The 19,417-nt window shown below is 40.6% G+C and overlaps 1 protein-coding gene across 9 annotated transcripts in view; it reads right to left on the bottom strand.

Annotated features, from left to right (window-relative positions):
• SHLD1 (shieldin complex subunit 1) overlaps positions 1–19,417 on the bottom strand; it is a 101,764-nt gene that overhangs the window by 74,904 nt on the left and 7,443 nt on the right. For 6 of the 9 annotated variants that reach the window (XR_009690074.1, XM_061126643.1, XM_061126646.1 and 3 more), the window contains one exon: positions 18,715–18,896. Coding sequence is in view for 8 of the 9 variants with exons in the window: in XM_061126643.1 (XP_060982626.1) it covers positions 18,715–18,892 (178 nt within the window). In the remaining variant the exon portion in view is untranslated. Of the gene's footprint in view, positions 1–10,775; positions 10,918–17,260; positions 18,624–18,714; positions 18,897–19,379; positions 19,401–19,417 lie in introns of those variants that run through there. The other 3 variants (XM_061126645.1, XM_061126647.1, XM_061126648.1) reach the window with 3 other exon arrangements.

Raw genomic sequence — 19,417 nt, 5'->3', positions numbered from 1 at the left:
TGGCCCCAAAAGCACTGTAGGTAAGTGGCATCAAACTGTTTGAATCCTTCTGCAACTTGTTTTTTTTGCTCACTATTAATGACCTGGACTTCCCTGGCAGCTCAGACAGTAAAGAATCTGCCTTCAAGGCAGGAGACCCAAGTTTGATCCCTGGGTCAGGAAGATCCCCTGGAAAAGAGAACGGTTACCCCACTCCAGTATTCTTGCCTGGAGAATCCCCATGGACACACAAGCCTGGCAAGCTACACGACTGAGCAATTAACACTTTCACTTTCAATGATTTATATAAGTTGACACTGTGTGTGTGTAATAATTACACAGATAGCTCTTGTTTACTCATCTTAACTGCTTCATCATATGTAGTTATACATTCACCTTAATTTGTTTATCCATTCTCCTCTGGTAGACATTCCTTTGTGTCCATTTTTTTTCTTCTGTTTTAAGCAATGTTGCAATAAATGTTGCTGTAAATGTATTCTGGAGTGCAGGTGCTGTGATTCCTCTCTTGAGTATTTACTGAGAAGAGTAAGCTGAATAGGTGGCAAAGACTATGAGCATCTTCACTTTGCTCTCCAAGTGCTCATAGAGACTGACCCTACCAACAGCTGTAAGAATTTTATTCCTCTGCATCTCCAGCTGTATTAGCAGAAATCAACTTCAGCTTAGCGAATGAATGTAAAATGGTATCTAGTTATTGTTTTATTTTGCAATTTCTTGATTACTAGTGGGGCTGATTTATATGTTTGCTGGTCATTTGGGTTTTTTTCTTCTATGAATTGCCTCTTCTTATTTTTTTTTTAAAGAGATTTTTATCCCTTTTGTTCTGGAGAACAAACAAGCAATATATATATACATACATATAAATATAATTTATTGTGATACAGCAATTCTTATAGGAATGTAACTTGAAGAATAATTTAAGGGTAATTTAATTTAATATACAAGGGTTTAATAATTAAATTTTAAAAAATTAAATAATTTAATTTAATATACAAGGATTTAATCAGAAGGATGTTGAACACAGCTCTTTATAATAGCAAAACATTAGAAACAGTGAAAATAATCAAGGATACGGAACTGTTTATTTGTATAACGCTTTTAAAAGTTCTTTCAGAGAAATATAAGGCACAAGGAAAAGGTGATCTGACAAGCATTTTAAAAGAAAAAGGATCAGTGTTTCTTGAGATGTCCAACAAGTTTTTTTCTTTGTAAGTTTTACTGAGATAATTAAAGATTCAAATGAAGTGCTAAGAAATATATAGACAGATTTTGTGAACGTTTACCCTCTTTCACCGAACGTATTTCAAAGGTAGTATATTGACATGGATAAATCTAACCACCTTATTTATAGTTCCCAGTTTTCCTTAAAATCATTTATGTGTATCTACAGTTTTATCACATGCGTAAGTTCACATATCCGTTCACAGTTAAGATATAGAATACTTCCCTCACCAGAAGGATCCCTTATGTTGCCCTGTATAACCAGGCCCACATCCCTCTGTCTACTCCAGCCTCCATGTCATCCACTAATCTGTTCTCCAATTTCTAAAACTAATATTTCAAAAATTCTATATAAATGGAATACAGTATGGGAATTAGCTGTTTTTCCCACACAGCCTAACTCCCTGGCGATTTACCCAAGCTGTCGTGCATACGGCTAGTTCATTCCTCTTTACGCAGAGCAGTGTTCCATGGCGTGAATGCACCACACTTTAACAATTCTCCTGTAGAAGGATATCTGAGTGGTCCAAGTTTTTAGCTATTATGAATAAACCTGCTATGAACATTCCTGTATGGGTTTTTGCACAAATCTAACCTTTCATTTCTTTCAGAATTTTTTAAACATCCAAGAATGCACATGTGGGTAACTGCTAAAACATTTTCCAGAGTGGCTGAACCATTTTACATCCCCACCAGCAATACACGAATGACCCAGTTTCTCTACCTCCTCCTCAGCATTTGGGACTGGCATTATTTTCTATCTTAGCATTCAGATAGGTATCATTATGATTTTAATTTATATTTCCCTGTGGCAAATGATGTTGAACATATTTTTCACATCAGAGAAATGTCTCTTTTGTCCATTTTCTAATTGAATTATTTATTTTTTTTCTGTTGAGCTTTCAGAGTTTTTTTAATGTACTCTAAAGATACTACTCCTTTGTCACGTATCAGAATTGCAAATACTTTCTCCCTGTGTGTTTCTTATCTTTTCATCCTCTTCATATGGGCCTTCACAGAGCAAAAGTTTTTAACTTTAATGAGGACTCTGTGGGAGAAGGCGAGGGTGGGATGTTTCGAGAGAATAGCATCGAAACATGTATATTATCTATGGTGAAATCACCATAGATCACCAGCCCAGGTTGGATGCATGAGACAAGTGCTCGGGCCTGGTGCATTGGGAAGACCCAGAGGAATCGGGTGGAGAGGGAGGTGGGAGGGGGGATTGGGATGGGGAATACATGTAACTCCATGGCTGATTCATGTCAATGTATAACAAAAATCAACTCATCAATTTTTTTGGCTATTGTATTTTTCATTCTACCATTTACATTTGCTTCTTTTTCTAATTGTTTGCTAAGATTTTCTATTTTTCATTTATCTCCAGAGAACCTGTAATTGATTGTCAAGCATTTTTATGTTGCTTGCTTTAAAGCCCTTGTCATTTAATACCAAATCTGTGATTCATCTCACTGTTGGTGTGTCGTTGTGACTTTTCAGCTCTTGGTATGAAAGGTGATTTGGGGTTGTATCCTGAACATTTTCTCTGTTATGTTTAAAGAATACTTTTTAGAGAAGCCTCCCTTTCCTTCTTTAGGAGATCTTCTTGACCAAGGGATTGAACCCTGGTCTCCCACATTGCAGGCAGATTCTTTACTGTCTGAGCCACCAAGGAAGCCCTAGAGAATCTTGGTCCTATTTCAAAATCCTTCATTTTAGCAGACAACCCTTTTCTTTAGGTTCAGCATGCAGGTTCTGGCCTGCTTTCTGTGGGCTGTGATCTGATTTTCAGATCTTGCATTTCATTTTGGTTTGTCTGGTGCTGCTGAGGACACGACAGGTCCCTGCCAGTATTGTCTGAGGGCCTGGTCTGGCCTACAGGTGTTCCTTGGCAGGGGGAGATCTCAGGCCCTGTGGCAGGCTGCTTGTGGAGATAGGTTCCCCTTTCCAGTGCCCCCTTCTTTACTGCTCCCCAGCTGCCCTAGTGAATGTGGGTGAAGGAGGGGAGTCTCAAGCCCATAAAGATAAAGAGACTTCCCAGGCTGGGTCACTTACAGTGCTAGCAGAATCCGTGTTTATGCCTCCTGGATGCCTAGGCCTGGCTAGTAGGGGAGGGGCATCTTGTGCCCAGTGGAGGAGAGTGCTTATCTTGGTTATTTACTGTTATGGGTCCCCTATAGATCGCCCCTTGCTGGGAGCTGGGTTTTCCTGACACTCTTGGATGGACAGTCAGTGAGTTGTAGGGAGAGAAGATCCTATGTGACCCCTTCCTGTTGCTAGATGTAGGTCAGGGTGAACCAGTCCTGGCACCTTCTCTATGCTGCTCCCTCAGTCCAAGGGCCTCCAGACCAATTCGTCCTCTTCTCACCACTGTAAATGCTCTCCTTCGGTTGTCACTTGTGTTTCCAGGGTTTATAATTACACTCAGCAGAGAAAAGCAGGATGAAATGGATCTACACCATTTTGTCAGATTACAGATTTTAAAATTTCTTACCTTTTATTTCTCCTATAATGTCATCAACAAGGCATACTTAAATCCTTTGATTTTATCATTTCAGAACAAGACACAACTTTAACTTGGCAAATGTGCAAAACACAACAAAAAATCAGACAGCATTCTTTGTATTTGTATTCTACCCTGTGAATAATCAAGACATGTGAAAAGATGTGTAACTAGGCCTAATTAACAAGTTAGCTTCTTCTCAGATTTCAAATGAGTAAAATAATCTCTTAACAACTTTAAGTTTCAAGGTGCAAAAAACTGCAAAGAATGAATTACAAAGGCATGCAAAAGACTGCAAAGAAAGAATTACAAGGGTTTACAAAGGCTTAACATATCGGTACTATGCGTGCATGCTAAGTTGCTCCAGTTATGTCCAACTCTTTGTGAGGCCACGGACTGTAGCCCGCCAGGCTCCTCTGAGGCAAGAATACTGGAGTGGGGTGCCCTCCTCCAGGGAATCTTCCCGACCCAGGGATCAAACCCTGGTCTCTTTATGTCTACCTGAATTGACAGGTAGGTTATTTATATATGGTATATTTAAATTCTTTTTCTCTGCAAGGGTCAGAAACATTAAAAAATAGCCACTAGAGGGCAGAAGACTCCAACTCTGCCCCACAGCAAGAGCTTGCTGGGCAAACTGCCACAGCTCCAGAACCAGAGCAACTGCTTAAACCTTACTGGCTAAAACCAAGGGATACTATTTTAATCCATTCTTCCCCAAACTCTACTTCTAAAATGGCATTGGCCATGGATAACCTCCTCATCTTTGTATCTATATTGTGCATAACATGCCGTAATGTTTCCCAAAAAGTTCTTTGTAACTAGACATAACAATTACTGAATATATTGTAGAGAAACACAGCTAAACTTCTTTCCTTTTTTTAGTTTTTAGAATTTAAATTTTCAAAAAAAAAATAGAATTTAAATTCTCCACTCAGTTGTATTATTTTGTAGGCAGGAAAAAACTCACAATTCTATAACATACATTTTCTTTAAAAAAAAAAAAAAAAAGAATGCAGTTTTCTTAAAAAAAAAAAAAGCTTTAAAAGGCATTCGTTAGGAATATCCTTAAAACTGTAATCTCGTGTACTACAACTAGATCTTTGCTGAAAAATATGAAGGAAACAGCTCTAGTTGAAACATACTTCATGATAGGAAAATGTGGTGATAATTCTCTACTCTCAGTAGCATTACATCTCCTCACAGATGTTCATTTCCATGTGGTTTTCTTACCAACAAAGTAAGAAAGAAGTAAAAAAAAAAATAAAAGGAAAAAGAAAAAAACTGAGGGCTTTAGAGAGAGACCAGTTTGGGCTAATCTGAACACTTTCTTTCTTTCTTTTTTTTTTTTGCCATGCCGTGGGGCTTGCAGGGTCTTAGTTCTCTGACGAGGGATTGAACCTGAGCCCTCAGCAGCTAAAGCCCAGAATCCTAACCACTAGGACACCAGGGAATTCCTTGAACACTTTTCAAATCAGAGTTGGGCAAATCTGCAGGACTTACATGAGAATACATGCTATTTAACATAGACTATTTCTTGTCCTATAGTACCCATAAACTCAATCCCAGCTTAAATTTGATGGTAAAGTTATAAACTGGTGGTTGAGGTACTGTGATACTTAATATCTATTTTAAAATCTTGTCAAAAAAAAAAAAAATAAAATCTTGTCAAATTTCACTTAAATGTGTGTTCATTCATTCAGCCAGCCTCCACTGAGGAGGCTCCACCTACTATGTGCCAGTAACTGTGCTTTAGACCAAGCAGAGAGCTAAACCAGGAACCCAGAGAGGCAAGCATCAGAGTCCCAGGAATGAATTAAAGCACACTTACCCTTAACAGTTATGTTCCAATAAGCTGTGTTCTTATAACTTTGAGCATATTAGCAAAACCCAGCTCTATCAAAATCTCCAAGGAGCTTACAGCTCAGGAAAGGGCAGTCACTTGGCCAAATATATATATATATATATATATATATATATATATATATATATATATATATATATGATTTACAGCTTCAAAGGGCAAAGAGCCTAGAATATGAAGTGTTCCATGGCCAGATAAGAAAATTTTTCTGGGCAGAAAGAGCTATCAAGAGTTCCATCCATCCCAGCAAAGTTAAAAATCCCAGCTTTGTTTTCCTTCGGTTTTAACATTAGAAGATGGATCTATCCTTGTGTAAGAAATTTATTCAAAAAGGCAATGCTTTCTTTCCAATTGGTCTACAGATAGTTAGAGCTTCTTCAACAATGGAAAGATGAGACTGACAGGGGAACTCAGCAGGCAGTGGACACAATGCTGGTCAACAAACCAGAGTCCCAGGGGCCTGAGAGTGCTGAGACTGGTGTGAAGATACTTAGAGTTAGCAAAAAGAGGTTCACACGGACTCTGTAGAAGACATAACTGCAAATATTTAAGACAAAATTACTTAGCAGTTATTCACACCTTGATGTTGGCATTTTTTTAAAGTTCTGCCTTAAAGTCAACATGACCCAGCTTTGAGTCTTAGTTTAAAGGCAGAGGAACCAGAGATCAAATTGCCAACATCCACTGGATCATCGAAAAAGTAAGAGAGTTCCAGAAAAACATCTACTTCTACTTTATTGACTATGCCAAAGCCTTTGACTGTGTGGATCACAAGAAACTGTGGAAAATTCTGAAAGAGATGAAAATACCAGACCACCTGACCTGCCTCTTGAGAAATCTATATGCAGGTCAGGAAGCAACAGTTAGAACTGGACATGGAACAACAGACTGGTTCCAAATAGGAAAAGGAGTATGACAAGGCTGTATATTGTCACCCTGCTTATTTAACTTATATGCAGAGTACATCACGAGAAACGGTGGGCTGGAAGAAGCACAAGTTGGAATCAAGATTGCCGGGAGAAATATCAATAACCTCAGATATGCAGATGACATCACCCTTACGGCAAGAAGTGAGGAAAAACTAAAGAACCTCTTGATGAAAGTGAAAGAGGAGAGTGAAAAAGTTGGCTTAAAGCTCAACATTCAGAAAACTAAGATCATGGCATCTGGTCCCATCACTTCATGGCAAATAGATGGGGAAACAGTGGAAAGAGTGGCTGATTTTATTTCTGGGGGCTCCAAAATCACTGGAGATGGTGACTGCAGCCATGAAAATTAAAAGACAATTACTCCTTGAAAGGAAAGTTATGACCAGCCTAGACGGCATATTAAAAAGCAGAGATATTACTTTGCCAACAAAGGTCTGCCTAGTCAAAGCTATGGTTTTTCCAGTGGTCATGTATGGATGTGAGAGTTGGACTATAAAGAAAGCTGAGTGCCAAAGAATTGATGCTTTTGAACTGTGCTGGAGAAGACTCTTGAGAGTCCCTTAGACTGCAAGGAGATACAACCAGTCCATCCTAAAGGAGATCAGTCCTGGGTGTTCATTGGTAGGACTGATGTTGAAGTTGAAACTCCAATACTTTGGCCACCTGATGTGAAGAGCTGACTCATTTGAAAAGACCCTGATGCTGGGAAAGATTGAAGGTGGGAGAAGGGGATGACAGAGCATAAGATGGTTGAATGGCATCACCGACATAATGGACATGAGTTTGAGTAAACTCTGGGAGTTGGTGATGGACAGGGAAGCCTGGTGTGCTGCAGTCAATGGGGTCACAAAGAGTCGGATACAACTGAGCGACTGAACTCAACTTTCCATATTTTGGGGGGTAACATATTAATATGTTACATACTGACCTTTCTATGGCTCTGTTTTCTTATGGGTAACACAGAGATCATAACAGTTTCTATTTCTTGGGGTAGTTCTGAGAATCAGAAGGAACCAAGCATGTAAAATGCGTAGCACAGTGCCTAGAATGCAAGTGTAAATGAATGATAAACTACTGATCTTCCTGTCTCCTTTTAATTGTATACAGTCTTCTCTGTCCTACAAATACATGACGATGAACACAACTAGTGATAGTGTATGTTCGTCTCCACTGAGTTGTTTCCTCAAACTGTAAGAAGACACAGCTGAGTGACAAGTTATGAATGAACATTCACTTGGAAAAGCCCCTTGAAGAGAGGTATGCGTCAGACCCTGGGGCCACTTATGTATTGCTGAACTGAAGATATAAATGCATCTCTCAACAAGATCAAGGCCTGTTTTTTAAAACTGTAACTGCAGGCAGAGTGCACAGAAGTAAACAAATCTCTTCTCCCCCTGCAAATGTCCTTGACACTCAAAAGTAAGGATGATGAGAGATAGCACAGATCATAAATAGCATTCTTGAGCCTTAAAAATAATTCTATTAATACCCAAACAATTATCATTTCTACTGACTGTTTAGCATCTACAATTTAGCAAGTTAAAATACAAAACTATATCTTTTTATTTTTTTTAAAAAAAGGGATAGAAAAGTCAGTTAGCAGTAGCTTCTACGAGGGTCACCAAGGAAATAGGAGTTGCCCAGTAACTATGTGACTTTGGGTGACTTTCTTCATTGTCCTGGGATTCAAGTTCCCCTTACAGAAAACAAGACAACTAGGAGAGCTTGGTGGGTTTTTTTCTTTTTTTATATATTTATTTTTATTTATTTATTTGGCTGCCCTGGGTCTTAGTAGTGGCATGCAGGATCTTTAGTCTTCATTGTGGCATGCAATATCTTTAGATGCAGCATGTAATCTCTTAGTTGCAGCCTGTGGGATCTAATCCCCTGATCAAAACTGGGCTCCCAACATTGGGAGCACAGAGTCTTAGCCACTGGACCACTGGGAAGTCCCAAGCTTTGTGATTTTCGAAACTTTTGTTGGTCCTGACATCTTTTCTTCCAATGAATGATTATGTGGATGAGCAGGAGTGGAGAGTCCAGGGCCCCAGTAAGCTCACTACTGTCTCCAGTCCTGACCTGTAGCTCCCAAAGGGCTGCCTAGAGCATAGTTTGGGTACTCTGGCTCATAAGCTGTACCATTCTCTAACCTTGTGGGGCTTAATCATGTACACTTATGGTTTATCCTTCACTCTCCGGGCCACACAATTAGGACACACTGCTGCCTTCCAACAGGGGCAAGAAGTTCAAAACCCATTTGGAACTTGAAAATTAAGCATAGATGGCTCAATCTGCAAAACTAAATCCAGGAAGTGGTAACAAATGGAGAGATGCATTGCCATGAAGAATACTCAAACCTTCCAAATAAAACCCATCAACTTGACATGTGATAGGAAGTTTCAGATTTTGCTCTATGATTTCCCAGAGAACGGGTTCATCAGTCTCCTTCCTTCCCTCCCTGACTGTATCTTAGATCCAATTTAGAGGATGCTGAGCCATTAGCCACTAGGTTGGGTCCTATCTAAGGCAACTATAAAGAAAATGTCTTTAACATTATATCCATGTCTGAAATATACCCTGACTCCTGTTTAAAATGATAATACCACATCCAGAATTCTATAATTACTATGTAAATTCTATTTTGAGATTTTAAATTTAAGAGCTTATAATTTCTTATGGAAATAAAATTTGCAATAAGTATAAATGAATTTTGCACACAGGAAAAAGATAAACTTATCTACTCTTAATAAATTCCTTGGATGAAATGCCTAACTACACAGGATATAAAATGGCCTTTGAAGATTGGGATGTTGACAGACTCCAAAAGAAGAATAAGAACCATCAAACCACTATTTACTTTAAATTTATAGCCACTTGTTAGCAGGGCCTTTAATCATCAAAGACACAGTGTTTAATATTCAACTTGCTGTATACACTCAACCAATTTCCCCAGCAACTGCTCTTGGAAGTTCAAGTTGAGGAAAGGACTGAAGTTTCCCACATCCACACTGCAACGTCAAAGCAACAAATGCAGAGCGCCTTGCATTAGAATGCATTGTGGGTGCTCTCCAGGACAAAGGTTTTCAAGGGCCCTGATGACACAGGCCACATGAGCTACCCAGAGTTTATCAAGCTAGGCTGGTAAACACAAGACTGTCTCCAGGAAGTCTTGGTGACCTTGAGTTTGAGAGGTTTCTCCAAGACTATTTGTCATTAGATTTGGGCTTCCATCCTGTTTACTGTATGCCTTCTTTGAGCCCAGTAACAAAAGACAAAGGGAACATGTATCTAAGAGGCAGGGAGCTCAAGTCCATCAACTCTAACTGACAGGTTCAATTCATTAATCTCTGGAGTGGACTGGTGCTGACCAGGGACGCAAGAGTACACTTCACAGAGAGGAACAATGCCGCTGAGGCACTAAGGCCTGACTTAGCATAAAAACAGGCCTGACAGGAATGGCAGACTCGTGTTAATGAGTAGTTAGGCGCCAGCAGGGGCCTGTAGTCAGCTGGTTTGTTCCCGCACAGCCTTGCCACTTGTTAAAATACTGTAACACTGCTGAATTGGTTGTTAAATATTGTGAACAAATATCGCAGACGTCAGATTACACAGTCCTGAAAAGGAGGTACAGAAGCCTTGAGAGGAGCTGGCAGGAAAGTGGACCGGGACATCTCAAGGAGTCTTAAATAGAGGGCATGAAGGAAACTTTATTTCAGGAGGACCTTCGTGACATGTGGGTCTTCTGCCCGATCTCCCCAGGAAGTGCAGAGGGAGGGCGTTTTGTAATCCTGTGCCTGGCGGAGGTGACAAGTTGTTGTTTGCTCCCGGCACTTCATGGGAAGTGGCTCATTGGTCACTTCATGATAGACAATCTCCGTTTATTTAGACAGAGGCTGGCCTCACCTGCCTTAGATACCCAGATGGAAACAACCAAGGCTTTGAGATTTTTCTGACTAATGCTCTAATACTAATTTTTCCTGACTAATACTTCTTGGAAATCTATCTCAGTCCTTTGCCACCAGCCTCCCGCCCCAGGGCACATGCAGTGAGATGGCAGCTGGGCGTAAAGAGATAAGGGCAGCGGACTATCCCTTCTGATTCGTGAGCAGGAGCAGTGGGGGTGCAAGTCACAGCCCAGGAATGAGGAAGAGTCTTGTGTGAGGCGAGGCGGGAGGAGGGAGGGCAGGGCCTCCTCCAGAAGCCGGGTCAGTGACAGGCCCCCAGCAAAGGCAGCTGCACCGGGACGAGGGTCCTTACGGAAGGAGCCACGCTGGAACCACACAAGCGCAGCTCGCAAGGACGGTGAGCGAGGGGCAGGGTGGGTGCGCCCGATGCAGGTGTCCCTGGTGACTGTAACTGGAAACCTTTGCCCGTTCACCAGTCCCTGGAAGAACAGTTTCCTAACAACACACAGAAACAAAATGCAAACCAAGAATGACGTCAGCTTGGGAAGTGGATGTGCTGAGGAGCTGTGACAGGATGACCACCATAAGGATATTCGCAGATACCGGCATGCAGACGGGCCAAGATTCTGACAAGCTGTGGGTCCAGAGGTACTGGGCCAACACATGGACCAGAGTCTCCAGAGGGCTGTGGAACCACAACCAGCAAGAACATGCAGCGAAAGGAGGAACGGGACTCAGTTTATCGGTAGAAAATGCACAGCTCAGGTCAAAGCAGAGCCCATCAGGCTGGGCACTTTCTGAAGCAGTGGCTCCCCCAGAGGTGGGGGCTGTCCACCTCACGTTCATGGCCTGGTAACAGCCAGACTACCAGTGCCAACCTAAGCTTACTTTGTAGAAAATCTTCTCACAGTAGGCAGCTCTGGAATGTTCACAACAAAATAACCAGCTTTCCATGTAAGCATCTCTCAGTGATGCTAGAATGAAGTCCTTCTGTGATGGATAAACCTGAGCTCAATTATTTCCCTTTAGCATAAACTATTAGATACGGGCTGTTAAGCAAACAAGTGGTTGCCTCCCGTTGGAGGCAAGGCTCCAGCTTCCATGACTTTCCTTGACTTCCAGAGAGCAGATGTGAACTTTCTCAAAGGAGGAGCAGCCAAGAAACCTGAGGCAAGATTAAACGACCAAGGAAGCTCATCAAGATTAGCAGACCTGAGACACTGCACACACCCTAATCTCGTCAGCAAACAAACACTGAAGTATTGTTACAAATACTTTATATTTATATATTTACCCTCTGAGCCACCAGGGAAGCCCACATTGTTATAAAACTCCTCATCAAATCCTCTCCGGTCGGGACACACACTTTTTTGAGGCAGGAGCCTGCTGTGTTCCTCTTTGCCTAGCAAAGAAATAAAGCTTTGCTTTTCTACTTAACCCAAAACAGTCTCTAAAGTTGGATTGGGCACTTGTGTACAGACAGGCTAAGCTATGGCATCAGCTTCACCTAATTCAGTGTTGCCTATGGCTCCCAACACTCACACTGTCATCCACAGTCAATCTTCCGAAGTCATCCATAACCAGCCTTAAGCAATGTGTGTGGGGGAAGGGAGGAGGGGAGTGGAGATATTTTATGTTATGATCAACTTCACTGACAAATCCACAGGGCCTGTCTCATAATGAAATCATAGTAATAACAGCATTTACTTATCCATTTTTAAAAAATATTTTTGTTTTTGAGGGTTTTCTTGTTAGTGTGTGCTGTTCTGTTTTTGGTTTTTTTGTTTGTTTTCTTTTTAGGGTTTTTATTTTTAAAACCTGCCATTCTGAAATTTATGTTCTAGTTGGAGACAAATAAACAATAACAAATAAAGAATAACAAATAAAAATAACAAATAAACAATAAAATACATTTATGTTCTAGTTGGAGACAAATAAACAATAACAAATAAATAATAACAAATAAAAATAACAAATGAACAATAAAATACACAGGGTGCCCAATGGCACTATGGGCTATGGAAAAGAATAAAGCCCCAAAGGGAAGAATAAAGAATAAAGGGAAGGATGTGATGAGGGAGTGTTGGCAGGGAGAGGCAAGGATGGGCCTCTCTGAAGGGTGAGCACGGAGGGCAGCAGCCCAGGCTGCTGTGGGGGTGGGTGGGATGGTACAAGGTAAGGTCAGAGAGGCCAGGCCCAGGACCCAGGGGCATGGCTCCAGGTAAGTGTAGTGGTTGTAGTCGCTAGTGAAGTCGCTCAGTCTTGTCTGAATCATTGCGACCCTGTGGACTGTAGCCTACCAGGCTCCTCCATCCATGGGATTCTCCAGGCAAGAATACTGTAGTGAGTTGCCATTCCCTTCTCTAGGGGATCTTCCCGACCCAGGGATCAAACCCAGGTCTCCTGCACTGCGGGCAGATGCTTCATACTCTGAGTTACCAGGGAAGCAAGTTGTGTCCAACTCTTTCGCAACCCCATGGACTGTCCCATGAATTATAGCCCACCAGGCTTCTCTGTCCATGATATTTCCCAGGCAAGAAAACTGGAGTGGGTTGCTGTTTCCTTCTCCAGGGGATCTTTCTGACCCAGGAACAGAACCCATGTCTCCTGCATTTCACATGGATTCTCTACCACTGAGTCACCTGGGAAGCCCAATTCCTGTTAAGTTTGGATTAAGTTCTGAGCCAGATAAGAAGCTACCAGGGACTAACATAATATGATTTACATTTTAAAAGGATCCTCTGGTGTGTTAAGAAGAAACTGTAGGAGGATAGATTAGATGTGGGAAAAGCTAGTTAGGAGATTTAACAATAACCCAGAAGACAGATGACAGTAGCAGGGACCAAGGTGTAGCAGTGGAGATGACAAAAAATGTTTAGTCTAGATTTACTCTGAAGGCGAATTGACAGGATTGGCTGATGGACTGGATATGAGATTAAAGAGGAAGAAAGAAGTTGAGGATGACTCCTAGGATTCTGCCTAAGTGAGCAGAAGGATGGAAGCACTTTTCTGAGGTGAGAGAGTCTCAACGAACAGGTGCGTATATGTATATACATGAAGGGGTTAGAGGAATCAGGAATTTGGTTCAGGGTATGTATTGTGGCTCAGCAGGTAAAGAATCCGCCTGCAAAGCAGGAGACCTGGGTTCGGTCCCAGGGTTGGGAAGATCCCATGGAGAAGGGAAAGCCTGGAGAATTCCATGGACTGTATAGTCCAAGGGGTCACAAAGAGTTACACACGACTGAGCAACTTTCACTTCACTTCATGTCAAATTTGGAAGCTCTAATAGAAGTCTAAGCGATGAGGTCAAGTACATAGTGAGTCTAAATGTCAAGCCAGAGATCCAAGCTGGAGAGAGAAATCTGGAACTCAGCAGGGCTCTGAGGGCATTTAAGGCCCTGACACTGGATAAAATCACTCAGGAAGTGTGTGATGACAGAGCAAAGAGCTGACAACTCAGCCCCAGGCTCTCCAACACTAAAGGGCTGGAGAAGGAAAGAATCAGGCAAAAGAGACTAAAAACAAATAGACAAGTAAGAAGACACTGCTTCCCTGAAAATGCAAGGAAGAAAGAATTCAAGAAGGAAAAAAGTCAATGCTGCTGACAGATCAAGAAGGAGAAGGCTTAGGAACTTCCCTGGTGATCCAGTGACTAAGAATCCATACTCCCAATGCCAAGCAGTATGGGTTTGATCCCTGGTCAGGGAACTAGATCCCACATGCTGCAACTAAGGGTCCCACGTGTCAACAGCTAAGACCTGGCGCAGCCAAATAAATAAATATTAAAAAAAGAAGAAGAAGGCTTTTGATCTAACAATGACCTTGATAAGAGCTATTTCCATGGAGTGATGGAGCTAGAAGCCAGGTTGGAGGGTTTTAGGAGAAACAAGGAAAAGAGGAACTGGAAACAGCAAGTGTAGATGACTCTTTTGAGGGTTTTTCTGTAGCAGAGAACAGAGGAATGAGACTATAACTAGAGGGGGGTTTGGGGTCGAGGGTGGGTATTTTTTGAAGATGGGAGCTATTAAAACATGTCTGTACAATCATGAGAATGACCAGTAGAGAAGAAACCAATGATGCCAGAGATTACCAGAAGTGCAGACGCTGGGCAGATGAAAGCAGACAGGAAGAGAAGAATAGGCAGGGGTGGATCTCCCACAGAAACAAGAGGGAAGAGGGAAGGAAGCTGATGGGTGTGGGGGTGTGAGGGTGTGCTCATCCTCTTCTGAGAGCTTCTGTTTTCTTGATGAAATAGGAAACCAAGAGCAGCTGAGAGAAAGGTTGAAGGAGGTAATGGGGATTTGCAAAGAGAGGAGAAAATACTATACAGTGACCCAGGAGGGTGAACATGTTGGGGAAAAATTGTGTGATGGATGGGCAATAAGGAGGCTCCACTTGAGGTAGGAGGTTATGAATTTAAACAGAACTTGTCATGAAGATGTAGAGAAAAGGGAACCCTTATATGTTGTTGATGAGAATGTAAATTGGTGCAGCCATTAATGTGTAGAGTTTAGCCACTCCACACTAAAACAGTATGGAGTTTTCTCAAAAAAACTAAAGCAAACTGTCATATGATCCAAAAATTCCACTCCTGGGTATACATCTGAAAAAAACAAAATCAGTAATTCGAGAAGATATATGTACTCCAATATTCACAGCAGTACTACTTATAATTGCTAAGATATGGATGCAACTTAAGTGTCCATCAACAGATGAATGAAAAAAGAAGATACAGTATGTATATACAATGGAATACTACTCAGCCATAAACAAGGACAAAATTTTGCCATTTGCAACAACATGAATGGACTTGGGGAGTATCACGCTAAGTTAAATGTCAGACCACTTATATACATAATATTTAAAAAATAAAACAAACTAGTAAGTATAACAAAAAAGAAACAGACACATAGATATAGAGAACAAACTAGTGGTTATTAGTGGGGAGAAAAAGAGAAGGACGGGTAAGATGCAAAGAGAATTAAGTGGTACAAGTTATTATGCACAAAATAAATACACTATAAGGATATACCATGTAATGGGGAATATCACCAATATCTTATAACAACTGTAAATGGAGTATAACCTTTAAAAATTTTGAATCACTATGTTGTGTACTTGTAACATATAATATTGAATGTCAACTATACTTCAAATTATTAACAACAACAAAAAAAGGAGTCTCGTCACCATGACAGTGTGTTAAGAGGCCCAGGAGATAAACGCATGAAGAGCTGGGTTTCCAAAGCCCACCATGTGCCAGGCATTATGCCTCATACACTTTGACTCTCATTATGGCTGCCCCATGACAAGGTAGGCATTACTATCCCCATTTTACAAATGAGGGAACCTACACAGAGAGGCCAAACGATGTACCCAAACCACAGAAAAAAGCAGAACCAGAATTCAAGCCAGGCAGTCTAACGCAGCACCACCACCACCCATGCTATGCAAAACAGTTCTCTCAGATCGGAGTACTCCTTTCCATTTTCAGACCTTTATGATGGCTTCCAAAATAATCTTTTTTCCATGAAATGTCTAGATTTTAAATCCAATATAAACTTTTCAATGGTCACCTCAATTCACAGTAGTTAACAGTTGTTCTCTTTGGGATGAGAAGTCATGCAGAGGCAGCAGGATGGGAGGGAAAGAGGAAAGGTTAAATGAACCACAATTCTGAGCCCAAAAGAAAAAGGATAAGAAATAAGTTAGTTCTAGCTTAGAACTAAAGGAGGCTGACTGATCCCGATTACTATGTGCTAAAAATCAGAACAGATCTTCAATAAACGGTGTTTGGAAAACTGGACAGTTACATGTAAAAGAATGCAATTTTTTAAAACACTTCCTAACACCAAACACAAAGATAAACTCAAAAAAGACCGAAATGTAAGACCAGAAACTATAAAACTCTTAGAGGAATACATAGGCAGAAAACTCAATGACATAAATGAAAGCAAGATCCTCTATGACCCACATCCTACAGTAACAGAAATAAAAACAAAAGTAAACAAGTGGGACCTGATTAAACTTAAAAACTTTTGCACAGCCAAAGAAACTATAAGCAAGGTGAAAAGACAAGCCTTAGAATGGGAGAGAATAATAGCAAATGAAACAACTGACAAAGGATTAATTTCCAAAATATACAAGCAGCTCATACAACTCAATACCAGAAAAACAAACAACCCAATCAAAAAGTGGGGAAAAGACCTAAACGGACATTTCTCCAAAGAAGACATACAGATGGCTAACAAACACATGAAAAGATGCTCAACATTGCTCATTATTAGAGAAATGCAAATCAAAACTACAATGAGATATCACCTCACAGCGGTCAGAATGGCCCTCATCAAAAAGTCTACAAACAACAAATGCTGGAGAGGGTGTGGAGGAGAGGGTGTGGAGAAAAGGGAACGTTCTTACACTGTTGATACGAATATAAATTTATATAGCCACTATGGAAGACGTATGGAGATTCCTTAAGAAACTAGGAATGAAACCACCATAGGACCCAGCAATCCCACTCCTAGGCATATACCCTGAGGAAACCAAAATTGAAAGAGACACATGTATCCCATTGTTCATTGCAGCACTATTTACAATAGTGAGAACACAGAAGCAACCTAGATGTCCATCAACAAATGAATGGATAAAGAAGTTGTGGTATATATGCACAATGGAATATTACTCAGCCATAAAAAGGAATGCATTTGAGTCAATTCTAATGAGGTGGATAAACCTAGAACCTATTATACAGAGTGAAGTGAGTCAGATAAAGATAAATACTGTATTCTAACACATATATATGGAATCTAGAAAAATGGTACTGAACAATTTATTTACAAGGCAACAGTGGAGAAACAGACATAGAGAATAGACTTACGGACATGGGGAGAGGGGAGGAGAGGGTGAGATGAATGGAAAGAGTAACATGGAAATTTACATGACCATATGTAAAATAGATAGCCAACAGGAATTTGCTGTGTGGCTCAGGAAACTCCAACAGGGGCTCTGTATCAACCTAGAGGGGTGGGATGGGGAGGGTGATGGGAGGGAGGTTCAAAAGGGAAGGGATATATGTATACCTATGGCTGATTCAGGTTGAGGTTTGACAGAAAACTGCAAAATTCTGTAAAGCAATTATCCTTCAATAAAAAATAAATAAATTTTAAAAAATCAGAACAGAACCATAAGGGAGTTTAAAAGTTTTTTTTCCCCCACAGAATTCTTAAAGACAATGAAAGGTACACAACGTACTTACTGGCAACACTGATGATGTTACCAGATGATGAACTCATCATCTTTACGGCCAACATTTTCTTAGTGCCTGAGTGCTCTTTAAAGATACATATTTGGAAATAAATACAATTTTCCACATTAGAAAAAAATACTATTTGGGTTTCTTAATATTAAGAACAACAGTAATAACAGCACCAGAATAACAGCAACTGACTATCTATGATGGGTCCCTTATACTGTTCCCTGAGTTAAACCTACTCCATGAGGCAAGCATTCTGATTCCCATTCTGTAGACAATTCTAGAGTCAGAGGGGTTAAGAAATATGACCCAAGTCACATAACCAGTAAGTGGTAGAACTCTGAATCTGCGAATATCCGGGCCTGGATTAGGCAATAAACAAGGAGGAGACAGGCTTATAACCAGAAATAGTCACTAGCTAGGTCAAAGAACTGTCATTAAACTTAAATAATAGACTTTTAAGCAATTCAGTCAGGGAAACTTACAGAAGGGTTGTTACCTAAATTCAGAGTATACTTCATAAGAGGAACACTAAAGTCTCCATGACACACAACAGGCTCACATGACTATTTTCTGAAGTTTTTTTTAATTGGAGGCCATTTACTTTACAATATTGTCGTTGTTTTTGCCATACATTGACATGAATCAGCCATGGGTGCACATGTGTTCCCCATCTTGAACCCCCCTCCCACTTCCCTCTTTCTGAAATTTTAAAAGAACAAAACAAAAAAAAAACCAATTTCACTCTCTCCCTATTGAACCAAGTGTTCCCTGCCTCTAAATGTATTTGGATGGAGATCAGAAAGAGACTCAGACAAAGGGGCCTCCAGGAAACCACTCCTTGCCCTGGTTTCACCAGGGAGGCTGTCCTTTGAAGTCTCTCCCAACAGTTTCACTTAGATGTTTTTCTCTCTAAGACAAGGAATGATTCCTCAGAGATCCACCACTGGAAGGCAGAGAAACAAACTATCACATATGTGTATGTCAGGAGTTTTTTGTTTGTTTAATATTAGTTTGTTTTAAACTTTGCTTCTTACCTGGATCCACATCAGAAGAGCAAGGAATAGAACAAGCTTCCTCAGAACTAAAAGCCTCACTGTTGGTCTCCTGCCTGGGTCTCTGCAACACATAATCCCTTATGTCATAAGCTGATGGCAGGTCCAAAGCATTGCTCTCCTCTGTCTGGCTACCTGGAGTGGTCTCCTGGGTTGCCATAGTCCTGCATGAAAAAAATGAGACAATTCAATATAGACGGCATTGCATGAGAGAAGCCTCCATTACAGCCATGGCTTAAAGCACCTTAAAGGCCAAACAACAGTAGAATCAGAATAATTTACTTTCTTGTTATTAATGGTTTTCCTTGTCTTCATTTTAGGCCCAGTATTTGTTCACTATGTCTCTCCATTATGAGAAATAAATAATTCTCAGCACAGAAAGAAACCATGAATAATTTCAGCTGGAAAATGAACTGCATGCCTGACAAGGATGAAATACCATGCAGCAGTACAATCCAAGGACTGAATAAATATTTAACAATATGGGAAACTGTCCATGATATATTAAATGGAAAAAGATTTAAAAACTACAGGTAGGGTTTCATCCAGATTTTATAAAATATCGTGTGTGAGACGCATGTGTATGAAATATACAGACCTATAGCTAGAAAGGGCTTCCCAGGTGGCACTAGTAGTAAAGAACCCACCTTCTAAAGCAGGAGACATAAGAGACTAGAGTTCAACC

This window comes from Dama dama, chromosome 23, assembly GCF_033118175.1.
Source record: "Dama dama isolate Ldn47 chromosome 23, ASM3311817v1, whole genome shotgun sequence".
NCBI classification, from domain to species: Eukaryota; Metazoa; Chordata; class Mammalia; order Artiodactyla; family Cervidae; genus Dama; species Dama dama.
Note: the sequence above shows the minus strand (reverse complement) of the source record. Positions and strands in the feature narration are given on the sequence as shown.